General features: G+C 35.6%; 2 protein-coding genes across 14 annotated transcripts in view; one reads left to right on the top strand and one right to left on the bottom strand.

Moving 5' to 3' along the window:
• Positions 1 to 1,786, top strand: part of INVS (inversin) — a 112,038-nt gene extending 110,252 nt beyond the window's left edge. For all 7 annotated transcript variants that reach the window (XR_015740223.1, XM_087916999.1, XM_026702345.2 and 4 more), the window contains one exon: positions 1,445 to 1,786. Coding sequence is in view for 6 of the 7 variants with exons in the window: in XM_087916999.1 (XP_087773125.1) it covers positions 1,445 to 1,578 (134 nt within the window). In the remaining variant the exon portion in view is untranslated. The remainder of the gene's footprint in view (positions 1 to 1,444) is intronic.
• TEX10 (testis expressed 10) overlaps positions 1,028 to 19,340 on the bottom strand; it is a 60,290-nt gene continuing 41,977 nt past the window's right edge. For all 7 annotated transcript variants that reach the window (XM_026702354.2, XM_087917008.1, XM_087917006.1 and 4 more), the window contains exons 10-15: positions 19,127 to 19,215; positions 14,767 to 14,900; positions 11,363 to 11,443; positions 8,353 to 8,534; positions 6,314 to 6,524; positions 1,028 to 2,091 (exon numbers count right to left, since the gene is read on the bottom strand). In XM_026702354.2, the coding sequence (XP_026558139.1) occupies positions 1,978 to 2,091; positions 6,314 to 6,524; positions 8,353 to 8,534; positions 11,363 to 11,443; positions 14,767 to 14,900; positions 19,127 to 19,215 (811 nt within the window). In that variant the 3' untranslated portion in view covers positions 1,028 to 1,977. The remainder of the gene's footprint in view (positions 2,092 to 6,313; positions 6,525 to 8,352; positions 8,535 to 11,362; positions 11,444 to 14,766; positions 14,901 to 19,126; positions 19,216 to 19,340) is intronic.

Genomic DNA, 19,340 nt, shown 5'->3' with positions numbered 1-19,340 from the left:
GTCTTTATTGTCACTTTTTACTTGAACACACTGATAGATATTATCCCTCTGTTGATGCCATCTAGAACTACATTGCTTTTTTGGCAACTGCAGCACACTGCTGGCTCATGCATGCGCACACACACACACACAATTTCACTTTTCCCCTGCTTCATTTAAAAAGCCTTTGTATGTTCTGGCTAGTTGAAAGAATGAAACAGGGAAATTTGCAACCTTACATTACATTAATGTTATGAACATCATTCTTGTTATAATACTCATGTTACAAAATCCTCAATAAGCTACAACATTATTCAGCCATTTCCTAATCTTCTCTGGAATAACTGTATGTATAACAGCAAGCTAAACAGAAATTTGGGGAATTGAGAAGCAATCTAAAAAGCTAGAGCTAAGATGACTCTGGGAAATCATATCACCATTTTTTGTTTGATATACTGCTCTGCTATCATGCTCTACTATGTCAGATTAAGTGTAATAAATTTAGACAAAAGCTCATCAGAAAGGCTGAAGAAGAAAAAATATCCAGCTGAATAGTGCTAATTATGGAGAATATCTCGGATTGCTAGAATAATCTACTTCTAGATAAAGTTAGACTGATCTGACTTTATTTGCAGTGAAGATAAAATTTAGGTGCTTTGGAAACCTTAATGTCAAGGCAAGAGCCTTCGGGGGGGAAACCTGATTGCTGGTAATTTCAATACTGAACCAAAACACATGCAAAACTATTTCAAAACTTTGTCAATGGACTGGTATAGTCCAAACATTTTGTAAACTGTTCCAGCTTTTTCAGGTTTGTATAAATCTTTTTTGAGCAATAAGATCCTTTCACATAACATTGTTCAGACGACAGCAAATATCCAAAATTCTGTTCTTCAAATAAGATAGGGCCTCTCACATTCACACCCAATTTTTATCTCATTGATGAAAACACCCACCTGCAAATGAACTGATAACTCTGTTCATATCTTTTTCCCCACAAATAAATATGTAGTTTTGGATCATTTTCTAAATAAATGAACAAGTATAGTATTTTTGACAGATCACATTTTATGCCATATTTATATACTGAAACACTGAAAATTCAAAACAGGTCACAAAATTTTAAGTACCATTGTATCAATTTTGAAGTTATTCCTTGTTTTCCCTTTTGTAATACCTGTCAATGGACAAAACAGGAATGGTTTTTTTTAAAAATCAACAAATTTATGTATGATTTATATAAAAATGGTAGAGCTAAAGTATGTCACAGAACACAGTGGAGATAATAGTTGCCAGTATAGATACAGGAATCCTCTAAAAAATTAAGAGTACACTTGCCATTTAATGGCCTTCAACTACATAAGGGAATTTTGAAGTTAACGTTTTTTATGTTTAATAAAGAAAACCAACTATATTGAGTCCTCACTGAACAAAAAGCACTAATATATTTATGCTTCTTTTACAGCAGGCGGATTGCAGGATATTTGCTTATCGGAAAATCCAGGGAAAAGTAAACATTTTTCATATAATATGAAACCTGCCACAATAGTGAAAGCAAAACATACCAGATCCAGGCATGAAAATAAGACTCCACGATAGTATAAGAAGGGAGCTTATTGGTTATTCATGGACATTTTAAAGTATATTTAATAATAATTTTATCAGTTTTTTTATTGAAATGATCTTTATTTTTTTAAATATATTAAGCAGTATAATACTGAGACTCAGGTATACCAACTTAATGGCAACCACTAAACTGTTCCCTGTTCTTCACAATAAGTAAAATTTCTCTTAATATGTTTCTCAACGTTTGCGTATGATTCTTTGTTTGCTTTAAGCTTTTGTATTTCATTTTATTTCAGGTAACTTTTAAATGTTAATATCAAATGTAGAGTGATATTTATTACACAAATAATAGATTGTATAAAATGCATTTTTAATTTCCACAAAAAATGACTTTTTTCATTCACACACAGAGTTTCCAACCAAATGTTCTCTTTAATATAGTGTAGTGACTGCCCCAGATCCTGGAGAATGAGTGGCTAAATATATATTGAAATTGTAATGGAGGTCTGTCAACCACTGCTCTTGAGCTTCATCACTTTTCAACACCTGTGAATAAAAAAAACATAATGGTTACTTGAAATATAAAAGGGAAATAAGAAAGAGAAAGTGTTTCTCTTATCTATAACTCATGTAGATACAAATGTAAGATACAGGTAGTCCTTGACTTACGACCATTTATTTAACACCTATTTGAATTTATGACAATGCTATATCAGCCTGTCCCAGCTTGGACATTCAGGAAAGACAGACCCTCTAGTCCATTTGTAGTGAAGGTTATACTTTTATTGAAGCCAAGTACCGATAGTTATAGTGTAACAAAGGTAGATCAGAGGCTTTCCTGCGTAATCCTGGTAATTTTCCCTTCCCCCAGGCTCTTCCCCTTTGATCATCATGATGGTCTCCAATAAGTTTCAAATTTGATGCCTTAGTAGCAGTTCCACATTTTGGTGCCTCTTTGGATGGCTATTTTATGTTCCACTCCCAGGCTTCTGTTCTTAGATTTTCAGCCATTGTTTTTGGATAGTACCTCTGGTTCCTGCCATCCCCCTCCCCACTCCACACACACATACACACATTTCATGGCAGGCTGCTATCAAAGTGCAGCAAAGCTGGGCTGAAGTGGTTTGATGGCAATCTGACAAAATAAGTGATTTAGGATTAGTATAACAATAGTAGCATCCCATAATCAAAAATCCAGGTGCTTGGCAGCCAGCATGAATGAAAAACAATTGCAGCGTTATTGGACCTACATGATCACCATTTGCAACTTTCCATTAGGCTTCAGACAAGCAAAGTCAATAGGGGAGGTTGGATTTGCTTAATGACTACATTAATGATCATGTCAAAAAGGTTATAAAATTGGGCACAACTCATTTAATAACCACATTGCAATTTCCAGTCCCAGTTGTGATGGTAAGTCAAGGTCTATCTATACAATTATTTAGGACATCTATAGAATACAAAGAAAGAAAATTACTGATTTTTAAAAAAAATTAAAGCACATGTTTCAGTTTTACAGTACTTGTAACACAACACACCAAGCAATAAGCAAATTAATTTTGTCTACATGTTAGCAAGCAGATGCTTATAATCAAAGAAATGCTATGGAATTCTACTTCAATGTTTTCCTTTGTCTCACCGGAATGGAAGTCAGTGAAAGTATTGCTATGGGTAAAAATCTAATAGTTTAATAAATTACACAATTTATTTTATGATTACATTTCTAACCTAGTACTGTAATCTAGTGACACTTGGCAACTTACATGGAAAAAGTAACATATATAGAATCAATCTAAATGAATAATCAGGAAAATATATTTTAAAAAAGGATGGCACTAATGGGATGGTACTCAAATGCTTTCCCAAACTACTCAGTTTTTAAGTCTTGAAGGCCATCAAAGAAGAAATAAATCTGATTTCTGCTTGGGGACTATTCCAGATAGTTGGCCCTGAAAAATAGGGCTTCCTAGTTTCACTCGTTACCTCCTGAAAGCAATAAACTAGAACAGTATCTCTTTGGCTAATCCAACAAGCCAGGTTGTCTTACACGTATCCAGTGTCAAATCATAAATGCCTTTTGGGGAACCAGTATTTTAAATTATACCCAGAAATTAACTGAAATTTCTTCTAAATGCTGCAAAAAAGTTTCTGCACTGCTGTAGACCTTGTTAAGGTAGCAGAACAAAGAAATTTGTTTCCAGGCCACGTGGTAGTGACCTGAATCAACCACAATTTTGTGGCAAGACAAATTGGAGCAGTTTCAGGAATCGCATCATATAGCTGCACAAAGAAGAATCCATTCCAGTGGTCTAGATTCTAGAAGGCCTCAGAGCTTTTCTTTTCTTTTTTTAAATAGATTTTATTGATCTTTTATAGCTTTAAAAAAGACAAAAATAAATAAATAAAAAGTAAAAATCTCTTAAATTCAACAAAATGTGGCTATTTTCTTATACTGCTATTCTGTGCATTGTTCACAAATATATACAATTTATGCGACTATAAACATTTAACCTATGTATGCCTCAGAGCTTTTCAAATGGTAAATGAGGAGAAGGGCCTTTGGCCAGTGGGGTGGGAAACAGGCCTAAGGTCTGGGAGGTCGTGGTGGGAGCGGGAGAAGGCTTCTGTAGATCAAAATGTACAGAAAGTGGAGCAGTGGCATCTTGGGAGGATGTGTCCGGCAGCCAGGGCCGATGGGCTTGGGCCTGTGCTAGGCTTCCAAGGACCTGCCCCACCCTGAGGCACCCTGCAGATTTATTAGACTCATTAGGCAGAGCTGGAATGGAAAAATCGTTAGATGAAACATTTTATCTAACCATTTTGGTAATGTGCCATCATGATGGACAGGCTCCATTATGGTTGTATCTCAAGGACTGTAGGCTTCCTTTTGCAGTTAGTTGGCCAATGTGAGAACTCAAAGCTGGATCAATTCTTCAGTCCAGCAAGGTACTATTCTTAACACAATTGGCAGCTTCCACACTTATAAGGAGACAATGACAACCACTGATTTCCAGAGGGTGTCACACACAGTGAAGCCAGTATAACCAGAATATTGTTCGATTCAGGTGGCAGAAGATATCACAGAAAATGCCCTACTCACTTCTGAGTTTATATGTCAAAAGAAATTCCAGAAAACATGGCAAGATCACCAAAATCAGTTTTTATGGAAGCAAGTTAATTGTAAATATATTAATGTGTGGTCTGTAGAATTTATTAAGATCTCACAAATCTTAGAAACAAAGAGAGATCAAAGTCACAATGTTGGGAGAAGCCTGATAATAGTGGAAGAACTGTTTATGGCTTCCCATGTTCAGAAGTTAGAATATTTTGGACATGTGATGCAACACCCAGAAAAATACTGCATACTTCATTTAATCCTCCAAGGAAAGATTGAAGGCAAACAAAGCTCCAGGCAGAAGAACATCATGGTTTCAAAATCTAAGGGACTGGTTTGGACAAAACTCAATAACACTTTTTTCTGCAGTTGTGGATAAAAATAGGATCACCAACATGATCTCTACTATCCAATGATGGATATAGCACAAGAAGTAGTTCAGAGAAGGATTTTTATGTAACAGTGATCAACTGCACTGGTTCCCAAATGGGAAATTAAGCAAAGGTAATAAAGTTAAATTCCTTGGTGATCTTGAGCATAGCTGTTTGATGGCAATGTTTCATTACCCAACTAGTAAGATCCTCAATGCACTGAAGACTGAGTAATGAAATCTCTGAGCAAACAACCAAGCTCAGAGAGCACCAAAGATTCCAGTTAAATGCTGAACTATATATATTCTCTTATATAGATAATGAAGTTAACAAGAGATCACATAGTCAACTGGATCCTTCTTTTTGTTGCCAATCTGTCTTCCTTAAGTTTTGAAGACAAATTCTGATGGAATATGAAGAAAATTTTCCTAATGATTAGAGTAGCTAGACAGTAAAAAGTTATTGAAATAGTAGATGATATTTGTCAGGGATACTTTCTGGACTGAGCATGGCTTGAGGTCTTAATGATATTGGAACCAGAATAATTGGTATAGGGAATCCATTAAACAGCTATATAGCCTAAAAAGTTTAATGAAAAAAAAGGAAGGGAATAGATTAAAAAACACTCTGAAAGAGGAAAAAAACCCTCAAGATAACTAAAAGGTAGTACTATGTAGAAATTCTACCACATCTGCCTAGGAGTAAAGTTGTGCTTGAACAAAGGATGAAAAGGAAGTAAACAAAAAAGGGGGAAATTCAGATTCTACATAATTTTACAAAAAGGGAGCAAAATAGCTATTCCTGTTCATTTTTAATATAGTAGCTTATTTATGGACACATTAAACCCCAAAGTGGTGGTGGGGGGAGAAATTTAAAGGAATATGTCCTCATTTAAAAGGAAGAGACCTTTGAGATATTCAAAATAAACCTTTTAAAAGAACTGTATGCTCACATACAATTCTGCCTTCCACTCAAACCAGGAAGGAAAAAGGATAGAGTATTGTAATGCTATTTCCTAAGTTTGGAAGCAGAAAACGTGGTTAGTCCTTACCTACTGGAATTGGGGATTAGAATGGAAATTAATTTTGGAGAAAGTCCAGTATCATTCTTATGATACAAAAGACAAGAGTGGCTCTATCCTTTAATTACTAATGGACCAAGTTCTCTTAGGCTTTTTTGTGACTAGTTGCTTAGAAAGATCAACAAAGACCATTTCCATTACTTTCCAATTCTATGAGACAACAACTGGGCTTCAGCCAGTGACTGAGAATAGGCTCCTTACCATGATATCTTTGATAATCTGTTTCACCAGGAACTCGCTGGTCTTCATATGAGTCTGAAGCTGTCTGTGTTGCATTAGCAAACAAAGAAGCTGAGCAAGAACAGGCAATTCATCCCGGGAGGCTTGGTTCACTTGAAGAGTCTGCAACATCACTCTCAAGATTTGAAGTGAGGTGCTTAGAATAGAGATACAAGAATTCCACAATACATCCCTGAAACCAAAGTTGAGAAAGTAGATGCGTACAAGTTTAGCTAGATTTATAGTAAGAAAGGAGTAACTTCAAACCAGGCAAATAACCCCAGGCATTATTTGTACTGTAACTATATAACTATAACTAGATATGTTTATATAGTATATACATAAAAACTATATATAACCGTGAGTATATACATATGTATATATGTATGTATGATGGTATTCAGCTTTGTTCGAGATTTTTCCCACGTCATTATAGTTGTGCTTTTAAAGTTGTAGCAACGCGGCAGAATCTCATCTGCCATCATCAGGCTTCTGCATTGTGTTCGTCTGGAATACACAATACAGACGAACGACACAATACAGAAGCCTGATGATGGCAGATAAGATTCTGTCGAAACGTTGCTACAACTTTAAAAGCACAACTATAATGACGTGGGAAAATACCTGAACAAAGCTGAATATCATACATGTAAGTTCCTGTGAAAACTTAAAAACATATATATATAGTCATATGCAAGTCAGATGGGCAGCCATATAAATTTAATAAATACATAAAAATAAAGAATTCATAGATATAATTTATTTGCAGACTCTCTAAGGGGCTGATAAATTATTACTAATTTACAGTTGTAAAAAATTCACTCATTTTGCCTACAGTTATGGTTAGAAATGGGAAAGGTGGGCTTTCTGTCCCACAGTTAATTGTGGAATATATTATGTATTGATCATTACTAAATTAAAAACACACACATCTTGTTTAAACATGCCTTTGCAGCATAGAAGTTAAATTTCCCACAAGAAAATTATACTAAAATAAATTTCATAAAATGTAGTATTACATTTAGAATATTGTAGAAAATGAAATACAAAACTTCACCAGAAATTCAAAGTTCACAGTGACTACTGTTGAAGTACAGATAGTCAACTTGCAACTGGTCATTTAATAACCCTTCACAGTCAGTCAGTCAGTCATAGAACAGGTGCTTTACAACCTATGCATTATGTGCACTATGCCAGTCTCCTTAGTCATATGACCATATTTTGGGTGCTGGACAATCTGTTCATATTTACAATCAGTTTCCAAGTGCCCTGCAATCAAATGATTGCTATTTGCAATCTTTGCCGGTTTCCACAGAAAATTAATGAAGAAGCCAGCAGGTAAGGTTGCAAGTATTTCTTGAAACATTGGATTTGAGGTCCATTCCCTCACATGCCAAGGGGTTCTTTTTCCCCTCTGCATGAAGGGGAAATCTTCCAGTGCAGTGGAGGAACAGACTTCATCTCTGCTAGTGAGCCTTTCAAAATACTGGTGTTTACTAACATTTTCTCTCTAAATGCCAGCATTCAGACGGGAAAAGTCTTATAAAGTCCAGCATTCTGAACCGAAGGGAAAAAGAAAAAGCTAGCAAACACCAGCATTCTAAGCTTTCCAGAATGCTGATGTTCACTAGTGTTTTCATCAGATTTGAGGACTCTTCCTCCAGAGCATGCCAAAAAAACTGAAATATGGTGAAAAAGCTAATGAACACCATTGTTCTCATTATCATTCTCCCCTGATCTTGTGGGAAACCTGGGCCTTCTCCCTGGCACTTCACTAATAACCACAACTGGGAGAATTGGGATTACAATCATTGAGCACAGCAGTCTAGTGGCATCTCATTTAATGATCACGTCACTCAAAGGCCAGTTTTCTGGGTCCAATTGTGATCACAGTCAGTGGGCTACCTGTATAGTTGAACTAGTCTTCAGCCACAATAAACAAAAACATACCAACACACATGCATACAATGTTTGGAAAGTATCAATATTTTAAGAATAAAATCTAAAATTAAAAAGCTTACCTCTTCTGCATGTGTTCTGTATCCTCCCTCTCTACTGTTAAGACAAGGTAGAGAAGACTATAACACAAAGAAGCTAGGAACCTGGAAACATTTTCATTAAGGACATATACTTGATCCAGTAGTTTACTAAAAACACATAAAACAGCACCAGCAGTGCTATCAGGTATTACAGTCAGTCCTACCTAGGAAACAAAATAAGTTCAGATTAAACCTTCACGTAACCTTTGAGCACCAATATTTTATTTGTTTCTTATGTTTATAAGAGAAGAATTCTGCTAAAATAATTTCAAATAACCTTTAAAAGATTCTTACAATATTTGTAAATAATGCACAAATTATTGTCATAAGAGAATCACTACAAATTGCTGTTGTTGAGTTATTTATTTATTTATGTTTTTAATGTAATAAAAGTTTAATAAAGTATAGTTTAAAAGAAAAAAAGGAAAATGAAGGAATTTAAGATAAGCAATTTATAGATTAAATGTAGATATTTGCACAAATTATATATATTTGTAAATATGCACAAAAGATAGAAATGCATGAGATTGATGCCACAGAACTGTTAGTAATGATTAGCTTTTTGTTTTTAAAAGACATAAAAGACTAATAAAGTTTATTAAAAAAAGTAAGTTTCTTATATTTTACCTGTTGAAGATTTAAACACATTATGAAAAAAACTCATTCAGCAATAACCAACATATTTCCAACATATAATTGTTTAGCAAATTTGAACTGCAGTTTAGATGCAAAATAATATTTTTGAGAGATTATAGATTTGCAAAACATCAAATAGTTCTTGAATTCATTGTGAGGAACCCTTCTGGTTATCAAGATGGATCCATTAAGAAAGATAACTCCAACTCTATAGCAAGAAATCAAGGAGTATTGTCTTTCGACAACCCTCTTCACATGAAAAGATTTTGGCTAAAACTTAGCTTAAAATTAATTACTATTCAAATCCCAGTTCTGTAGGAATCCACTATCCTGGAAGGTACCACAGCTGAAGAACAATTACTCTGAAATTTATTCCTTTATCTGAGTCTTACACAAAAGAAGTCAGATATGTAATCCCAAAGTTAACACAAGGCAAAAAGTCATTACCTGTACCTGCCGTTCTTTTAAATACCAACGACAGAGCCTTCTTCTTGTCTTGTTCTTGATTAGGATAGGATCACTGTCCTTAACTAAACTTTTTTCTTCTGGATCAGGCATAATGGTCTGCTCCTATTGCTTAAACTACACTGGATTTCTATCCCAGTGACCATGACTCTGGCTGCACACACTGTGAAGCATCTAGAGATATATCTACTGTCAGTTTTGCTGTTCTAAGGATCTTAGTTGAACCATCTCTTAACAGTTGCTCCTGTTCGACAGTCATTGATCTTACAGAATGCATACTGATAACTAATGCTATTCTTCATGTATTCTCCCTGTTCCTCCTTTTGCTTCACTGCATCTACAAGACCATATGCTTTTTGGACAACTTTGAAAACAAAACTATTACTAAGTTGTTCATCTACAAGACCATATGCTTTTTGGACAACTTTGAAAACAAAACTATTACTAAGTTGTTCATAGTGGGTTCTGCCATTCAGGCCCTATCTTCCCAAGAAAGCCACCTCTTCAGCAGTTCTATTTTGATGCTCCCACTCCACTTGCCATATAAGAAAAGCATGCATTCTTGATCTCTAGGATGTTTCTACATGCATTCCAAAGAAAGAAAGCGAGGACCAATGACATAGCCTTGTGAAGAGATGGGTGGCAGACAAATTTAATACATAAAAACATTTTTGTCCAGTTTAATATCTGAACTTTTAATATGCATATAAGATTGCCAGATCAGGTTATAGATAGAGCCATTCTGTCAGCACTATGGAGAAGGTTAGATTGGTACCTTTGAACAACAAAGTACTGATTCAAAACTGAGTCATCAAACAAAACTATTACTACAGATGTTAGAAAAATGATCAGATGATCCACAAAGACTTCTCACTTTGGTTGGGTTTATATTACTCCCCTTCATACACAGTTAGTAGATAATCCTCCATCCATGCTCAAATGATGGCCATGATTAGAAACCACTACAAAAGGTGCTTAGCAGATTTCAGAATCTTGTGAGTACAATTTGATCTTTCCATTGAATTCACACATTAAGACATATTTACAAATTATATTATGTTTTACAATCTGTCATTCCAACTTGCTCCAAAATTTCCAAATAGATTTTTTATAGGTGAATAAAATACAGGACAGGAACTGTTCCTCCCATTTTTGTGGCAGAATGCTCTATGAAGGGAGACCCACATTGCTGGTCTTATTATTTATTACTTATGTGGCTTTATGGGAAAGTTTTTATATAGAGCCGCAGTGGTGCAGTGGTTATAGTGCAATACTGCAGGCTACTTCTGCTGACTGCCAGCTCCCTCTAATTTGGCAGTTCAATCTCACCAGACTCAAGGTTGACTCGGCCTTCCATCCATGTGAGGTGGGACTTAAATTGTTGGGGATAATAGGCTGATTCTGTAAAACACTTAGAGAGGGCTGTAAAGCACTGTGAAGCAGTATATAAATCTAAATGCTATTACTATATTAGCTGACTAATTGAGTGACATCTTGGCTGCTATTAAAAAAATATTTGTTTAAAATTTTACATTGTTATATTTAAATCTGCTTTACATTGTTTGATTTCACTATGTTTAGAAACAAGGACAGGTTTACGTTTTAAAGATAAGAATGTTAAGAATTTCAGTATAATGATTACATATTTATATAACAGCCAGCAGTAAACAAATGGTTTAATATAAAACTTACTATTATAGATACGCAATTATACTTCACTAGGACAAAAGAAACTACAAAAATGTAACATTTCAAGTAACTACATACATACATATTCATATACCATTTTTAAAAATTCATACTATATTTTAAATAAAGTAGCACAAATCAACTATCAGATATACTTAATAATAGTAAATTAATAATAAATTAATTCAAAATTGGTACCTACCAGATATTTACCTATTCCACTTTGAACAATATCAATGCATTGGCTTCGTGAAGGAATAGTGGACAGGCATTGGCTCACCACCTATTTTAACACCAAAATTGTTCAAAATGTTTACCATATTTGATGAAATAATATACTGAATATCATTTAAAACTGCATGACTACCTAAGAACATTTAAACAAAATATGATTATTATGAACTTCAAAAATTGTTGCTTAGCCAGATTAATTTTTCAGTGTCACATTTGCTCATATCGTTTAACAAAACTGACTACCAACTTTCTGTATCTGTGCAGTTGTCAACAGAAACAGGGCTTTCCAATAATAAACAAAGAACCAATTTATTCAATGAAACTTACATTCCAGATATGTTTTGAGTTCATTTTACTGGTTTCAGGTAAAATCTATAAGTATTCCTTGAGTTATAACAATTCAATTAGTGACCATTCAAAATTATGACACACACACACACACACCCACACACACAAAAAAAGTATTTACAACCCATGCCAAAGTTACGTATGTTGCAGCATCACAGCGGTTGTTCACCCTTATGACCAACTACAGCAGGGGTGACAAATTCAAGGCCCACGGGGCAGAAGCAGCCTGCAGAATGCTTAAATCTGGCCCACGGTACCAGCCTGGAAATAGCAAAGGACTGGTCTATGATGCCTCTGGCAGCCAAAACGGGGCATGGGGGCTATGCATGGCTCCCCCATGCCCCATTTTCAGCCTGGACAGCTCTTGCAGCAGTTTACTGGCCAAAATGGGCTACCTGGGGGCCATTGCAGCTGAAAATGCCTCCTTGGGCTCCATTTTCGCTGGCAGAGGCACTGCAAGCCAGTCCTTTGTGGTTTCCAGAGTGGCCCCACAGTTCAGATCTAAGCACCGGGCCCATGAGCCTTGAGTCTGACACTCCGTTCTACATAGATGTAGTTCCCTTCAGGACCATATGTCAAGTGCAGTTGGTCAGCCAATAACTAAATCCATCTGGTGACAGTACTATCTATCTTACATTTTTATCTGATGAAGGAGTAGGTTGTGGTTTAATTTGTCAAATGCTTACTGAAGTCTGAGTAAATTATATACACAGTATTTCCCTGATTCACTAATATACACTCTTTGTCAAGAAAGGCAATAAGTTTTGTCTGGCATGATCTGTTTTTAACAAACCTATACTAGGAATCTAGTAATACATTTGTCCGTTCTAGGTGCTTCTAAATCTGCTGCTTATCTTTTCCAGGATTTTCTCAGGTATTGATATTAGGCTGATTGGTCGGTAGTTTCCTGGAACTATTTTTTCTTTTTTGAAGATGGAAAACACATCCACATTTTTCCAGTTCCCTGGTAGTTTCCATTGCTCCCAGAGCTTTAAAAGATATGATTCAATTGTTTTGAGATCACATTTGATGGCTTTCATTATGCTTGGATATATATAGCCCTGGTGATCAGAACTCTAGAGTAGATAAGGATTCGCTTACCATTTTCTTGCCTATTTTGACTTGTATTTCTATTCTGTGTTCTGTGGTACTGCTTTTGATAGGTTGGACTACTTTTGCACAAAGAATGAATTAAGCAGTTCAGTTTTCTCCCTGCTAGCCATTATTACCTTGCTGTTCTTTCCCATTAATGGACTAATCATTTCCTTGACTGTTTTCTTGTTTTTTTACATATTGAAAGATACTTTCATTATTATTTTTGGCATTTGTTGTTAGTTTTAGGTACTCTTAGTTTTCCTGACTTCAACCTTGCAGAGATTTGGGCTATTTGCTGGTATTCTGTTTTAGTTATCTTTCTATTTTTTACATTTGTCCCTTTTATTGTATCTCTCAGTTTATCAATCAATTATTGAAATCATGCTGGTTTCATCTGGGGCGTTTTATTTTTCTTCCCCTCAGTGGTGCTATGTTAAACTAGATTTTTATAATTTCAATTTTCAGAGATTCCCAAGCAATTTGTTTTCTGATCCAAGATCTCTAACCATGAAATCCTTCCTAAGCTTCAAGGTTGTTGAAGTTAGCCTTCTTGACTTTTTTTGATTACTTTTCCCTACATTATGTTGAATTCCAATGACATGGTCACTCTCTCCCAAAATTCTTGAAAGTCCCCTCTTCTATCATTTCATCCCTATTTGTAAGAATTAAGTTCAGTACAGCTGACCTTCTGGTCCTTTCCTCTATTCTTCTATCTTCTATCTTCCTCTATTCTTTATCTGCTAGGTTCTTTAGGAACTTGTTTGACATTCCCTTTCCCAGAGTTTGTCTTCCAGTTAATGTCAGGGTAAAGTCACAATGGAGTGCTTCCTGCACACCTTAGCTAACTGGTAGCAAAAGGTTACACACCTATTAGCATAGGTATGCACTTATGACAATATCATTCCTTTTTCCTTTTATATTTTATATAATTTCTATATTGTTTGAATCATTGCACAGACAGCCAGATGTTCAGTCTGGATTTGGTATTTTAGCAACTCCTTTCCAGCCTGGGATATGCAGATGTAGATGTTTGATGGTCTTAAAAGTATGGTTACAGGATACAACTTGTTCCAAGCAAACTAATGATGAATTTATCAATGTCAAGGGTGTTCAAGTGGTGCTCCAATTGTTTTCAGATTGCACCTAAGGTGGTTATTACAATTGGTACTATCTTTGATTTCTTTTGCCACAACTGTTCTACTTCTCTTTGTAGGTTCTTTGTATTTTGTTATATTCTCCATTTCCTTCTCTTCACTTCTGCTGTCTCTTCTGGTGTCTCTGGGTACTACCATATCCACTCTCCAGACTTTTTTGTCTTTCTTATTGACAATTGTTAAGTCTGGTGTATTATATGGAAGATGCTTTTTTAATTCTAAAGTCCCAAAGCACTTCAGCTTCTTCATTTTCTATGACTTTCTCTATTTTGCACGCAAATGGTATTTTAGACCTTCCAATGCACTATTGTTGCTACTTTGTGATGCCATTTTTTTGTACTCAGTCTGTGTGATCTTCTTTCAGCAGCTAATCAGGTGGTCCAGTGTTTCTTCAGCTTCTTTGCAGAGGTGGCATTGGATTTCTTCTCAGTTCTGGCTTTGTATGCATTTGTTCTAGAGGCTTGGTCCTGTGCAGCCAGAATTAGCCCTTCTCCTTCCTATTATTATTATTATTATTATTATTATTATTATTATTATTATTATTATTATTATTATTATTATTATTATTATTAAATTTTGTTTGCCACCCATCTCAACATCTCACTGCAAGGCAATTGGGTGGCTTAGAATATATGTTATACAAATATAAAATATATCTGCATTTTACATTTCAACCTTTATCAAACAGATCTATTTCTCACCAACAGTAAGCGCATAATCATTTCATTTTAGGAAAATCACTGAAGGAAGATTTCTTCAGTGCAGAAAATTTTACCTCTGCCATAGTCCAATGATATGAAAATTGCTCCAAATCTGTTAAATAGAGTTGGACAGGGGAGAGCAGTGTTTGGTTTATGTGTGGTTTTCCCCTAATGCTCTGAAGGTTACTCATCTCTTCACTGGAAAAGCCTAAAAGGGATGATAATGAATCCTATTAGGAGCACATTTCGAAGTGAACACCTATTACTTTTCTATATGGTTTTTACAAACAAAATAAAAACTCAATATTCCATGTTTCCTTTCATTTAATAAATATATAAATACAATGGCATTTAAAGGTTTGTGAACCCTTCAATATTGCTCCATAAATATAGCCTAAAACATGATTTGTTCTCCACACAAGTCCTAAAACAAGAATGATAGGGTTGGAAGGGACCTTTGGGGTTTCATAGTGCAATCTCCTGCCCAAGGCAGGAGTCCTTATACTATCCAGGTCAAATGATTGTCCAAGCTTTTCTTGAAAACTTCCAGTGATGGAGCACCCTTAACTTCAAGAGGCCAGCTATTCAACCAATTAACTCTCCTTGCTCTCAAGAAATTCCTCCTGAGTTCTAGGTTAGGTCTCTCTTTGTCTTCCATCCTGTACTTCTTGCCCTGCCACTAGGTGCTATAAACTGAAGAATAAACTGACCCCTTCTTCCTGTGACCATTCTTTATGTATTAGAAGATAGCTGTCATGTCACCTCCTAGTACTTCTCTTCATTAGGCTGAACATACCTAGTTCCCTTCTTCATACACTTTAGCCTCCAAACCCCTTACCATTTTTGTTATTCTTCTCTGCACGCTTTCTAAAGCTCTCAGCCTCTTTTCTATATTGTGGTAACCAGAACTGGATGCAGTATTCCAAGTATGGTCTCACCAGAGCAGTATAAAGTATAAAGCATGTCTCATTATGTTGTGCTATCCCTATGTTGATGCAGCATTGGCTCTTTGGGCAGCTGCAACACATTACTGACTCATACTTAGGCAGTGGTCTACTAGGATACCTAGTAGATCCTTCTTACTACTGTTGAGCCAGGTACTGCCTAATATGTACCTGGCTCAATAGTATTTGGTTTATTCTGCATATAAAAGGACCTTACTTTTGTCATCACTGAACTGATTTTGTTGGATAGGATGTGATGCTCAGTCTGTCAAGATACTTCTGTATTTTGAGAGTTAAAAATTTGGCCCCAAGCTTGCTGTTATCTGCAAGTTTGATGAGTGCCTCTTCAATCCCCTCATCTAGGTCATTTATGAAAACGTTGAAGAGCGCTAGGCAGAAACAGAGCCTTAAGAGACCCCACCTTGACTTCCGGTTGCTCTTCCATCATGGTCGGAGTAGAATCCATGATCATGTGTGGTTTCGCTCTGAGCTCACTTGTTGGAGGGTCCCAATTGGGACGGGAACCACCCTGGAGGGGTGGTGAAGAAAGGGGGAACTGCTTGGAGGGCCAAGGGGAGCTGCATCTCCCTTCCCTGACAAGATAAACCCACTCCGAAGACAAGTTGCAGCGGTGGTCAAAAATGGCCCCCATGAAGACGGGAAGCAGTAGCGAGCCGAGTGTGAACCAGGCAAAATACATGGACATTAAGGTACCCCGAAATTAAGAAACTATTTTGGATGAAAGTATGCAGAAGCGGCGATCAGAGAGAGAGGGAAGGAAATTGGAACTTATAAAACTAGCTTTGAATATTTAAATGAACTAATTTGGAGGTGAATTAAATTGGGAATTTAATTGGAATTAAATTGCTTGGGAATTAAATTGGATAACTATTGGACTTTTGGCACTAAATAGGCATAAGTAAATGCTGGAATTGAATGTGTTGAAAAGAAATAATAGCTAATAATTGAAATTAGCAAAATAAGAAAAGTTTTATTATTTGAAAAAAGGAAAAAAGTGAACAAGGATTGATAAAATGGCAAATGTGACAGATAAAAGTGCAATAAATATAGAAATATAGAAATGAAATAAGAATCTTAGATATTGTAAAGCAAGATATGAGAATACCCCAAGAAAAAGAATCAAAAGTGGATAAAATAAATTTAATGAATTTAATATTAGTATAATAATGTGACATGAAACTGATCAAAAAAGATGAATATGACTATGATCATGTTTGTACTGAAATGTAAAAACCTGGAACCACACTGCTTGCCAAGGGATGTTTTTAAAAAAAAATTAAAAATGAAAGAAGGAATCGAATAATGAAATTATTGTGTATACTTAAATAATGTGGTGACTGGCATTAGAAGAATGTATTGGAATATTGAATAATTAAATAATGAAAGATTATAATTTTATACAAATATGTGAATTAACATTAGAGATATGATAAATGTTATTAGTTTTGTTTACACCAGGATGTATGATGCTTAGGTGCCACACTGTTTATATATTGTTGTGTATATGTAAAATAAAATAAAAGCTTGTTTTAAAAAAGAGACTCCACCTCATGTTCCTTTCCAAACATATTAGAAAACTCAATTAAACAAATGAGAAAAATATTAGTTATAAATTTTTAATTGAGGAAATGATCCAAAGCTACATATTGCTGTGTGGCAAAAGTATGCAAACCTGTAGAATTATCAGTTCATTAGAAGGAAAAATTAATGTCAGCTGTTTCAACCATTGAGATGGAAATTGGGTGTAAGTATGGAAGGTCCTGTCTTATTTAAAGAACAGAATTTTGCTATCAAAATCTGATCTCACTGACTGAAGTAAAGATGTCCAGAGTCTTGAAAAACAGTTGTTGAACCTCACAGTCTGGAAGCATTTAGAAAACTATTTCCAGAAAGTTGGGGAGCGTGGCACAAAGGCAACACAGTCACATAAGTAAGAAAAGTCCCTTTAATACCTCCAACTTTGCCCCCAATGTCCAGTTACCTTCGGTTAGAGAAAAAACTCTCCCAAGAAGAGTTTTTAAATGAAGGAAATTCAGTCCAAAAACAAAGTATGTATAAACTGTAAATAAAAATCCACACAACCACACTGCAGCAATTAACTGGACAGGGCATGATAAGGAATTGCAGACTTCAAAGGCCAATAAAACATGCACAGTTGGGAAGACGCCTGGAACCCAGATAAGCCTTGACCATAAAAGATAACTCACGATTTGCTTCCCACAAGTTGCTATGTGCAACCTCCCTTTTTAAACACTGTGTTCCCAGCTGCAGCTAATGAAGGGAATCAGGGCCCTTTCCTCCACTGTAAGCCATGCAACTCATGTTTGCTCCCTTCTCCGTTCTTCCCTACATGCCCTAGGATGAAGAGGGGGTGGGCCTGGATCTTCCTCTGAATTCCCTCTGCCTTGCTCTATCTCTCCCCTGCTCTGCCCAGACGGACTGTGCCCTTCCCCAGTTTTTTCCACAGCCACTCCCTGTCAGCTGCTCAGCCTCCCCCTCGGAATCAGATTCCAATAGGGGCATGACACTGTTTGTGAACTGAAGCTCAAAACTAAGGGGTCATACAGCAAACAATAGCCCCAAACACACCAAACAACCAAAGAATGATTAAATAAGAAGAAAGTTAATGTTTTAGAATAGAAGCAGTTATTGCTGCCCAAGGTACGCTCACTGGTTACTGAAAGCAAACATTGCATACTTTTGCTACATACAAATATGTATGTAACTTTGGAAAGGCTTCTCAAAGAACCTAATAAATAAATCTGAAATGTAAATTTGTAGCTTTGGATCATTGTGCTCCATAAATAAATATGTTTGTTTGTTTAATTAACTGGATCCTTTTTGTGTAGATTTAGGACTAGATCACATGATCCTAGGGACACTACAAAGCATGAAAGTACCATTTGTTCAGTGCCATTTGCAAATTTGAACAGACACTGAGCAAGTGGTCATTAAGCAAAGACTACCTGTATGGAATGCTGTCATATAAAAAAAGAGTCAAGACTGAATGAAATTCTGGTAAAATTGTGAGAACCATGATTATGAAGTTCAGATCTGCAGAACTATTTTACTAATGATTGAACTCTTCTTTGAGTAATGTTAAGTTGGTAAAAACAGTTTAAAGGCCTGCCTAGCCTTGTTTTTTATTTTTATTTCCAGCAAGCCATGTTTATGGTAATTATTTGGGAAGTTTTGGACAATTGCTCCAAAATACTGGAGTACTGCATTGGAATACTGCTCTTTATTCTAAATTGACCAGTACTTCCAAAAGTACTGGAACTTCATAGAAGAAAGAAAAATATGGATGTACATTTGGAACAATAAAGTAACAGAAATATAATGCAATAGAAAACATAGAACAAATAACTAAATTCAAGTGAAGTCAACAAGCAAAAGTAAATAGATATTATGCAAAATCTGTCTACTAAATACTCCAACGTTAAGATGAAAGTAAATTTGTACCGATTACCTGTAAGTGTTGAAAACAAAAAGCTGAAGTATCCAATGTCAGTCACTGAACTGCCCTGTGCTGGATATTTCCATGCCACAAAAGAGGATCTATTACCAAAAAACAATAATAATAATTAGGGGGGAGGGAGTTTGAGAAAATTATTTAAGATGCGTTGTAATTCAAACCCAAAGATGTGCAAAGACATATATAACATAGATCCACTCCCAAACTT

This window comes from Pseudonaja textilis, chromosome Z (assembly GCF_049901715.1).
Source record: "Pseudonaja textilis isolate UNSWEBS1 chromosome Z, rPseTex1.2, whole genome shotgun sequence".
Taxonomy (NCBI): domain Eukaryota; kingdom Metazoa; phylum Chordata; class Lepidosauria; order Squamata; family Elapidae; genus Pseudonaja; species Pseudonaja textilis.
Note: the sequence above shows the minus strand (reverse complement) of the source record. Positions and strands in the feature narration are given on the sequence as shown.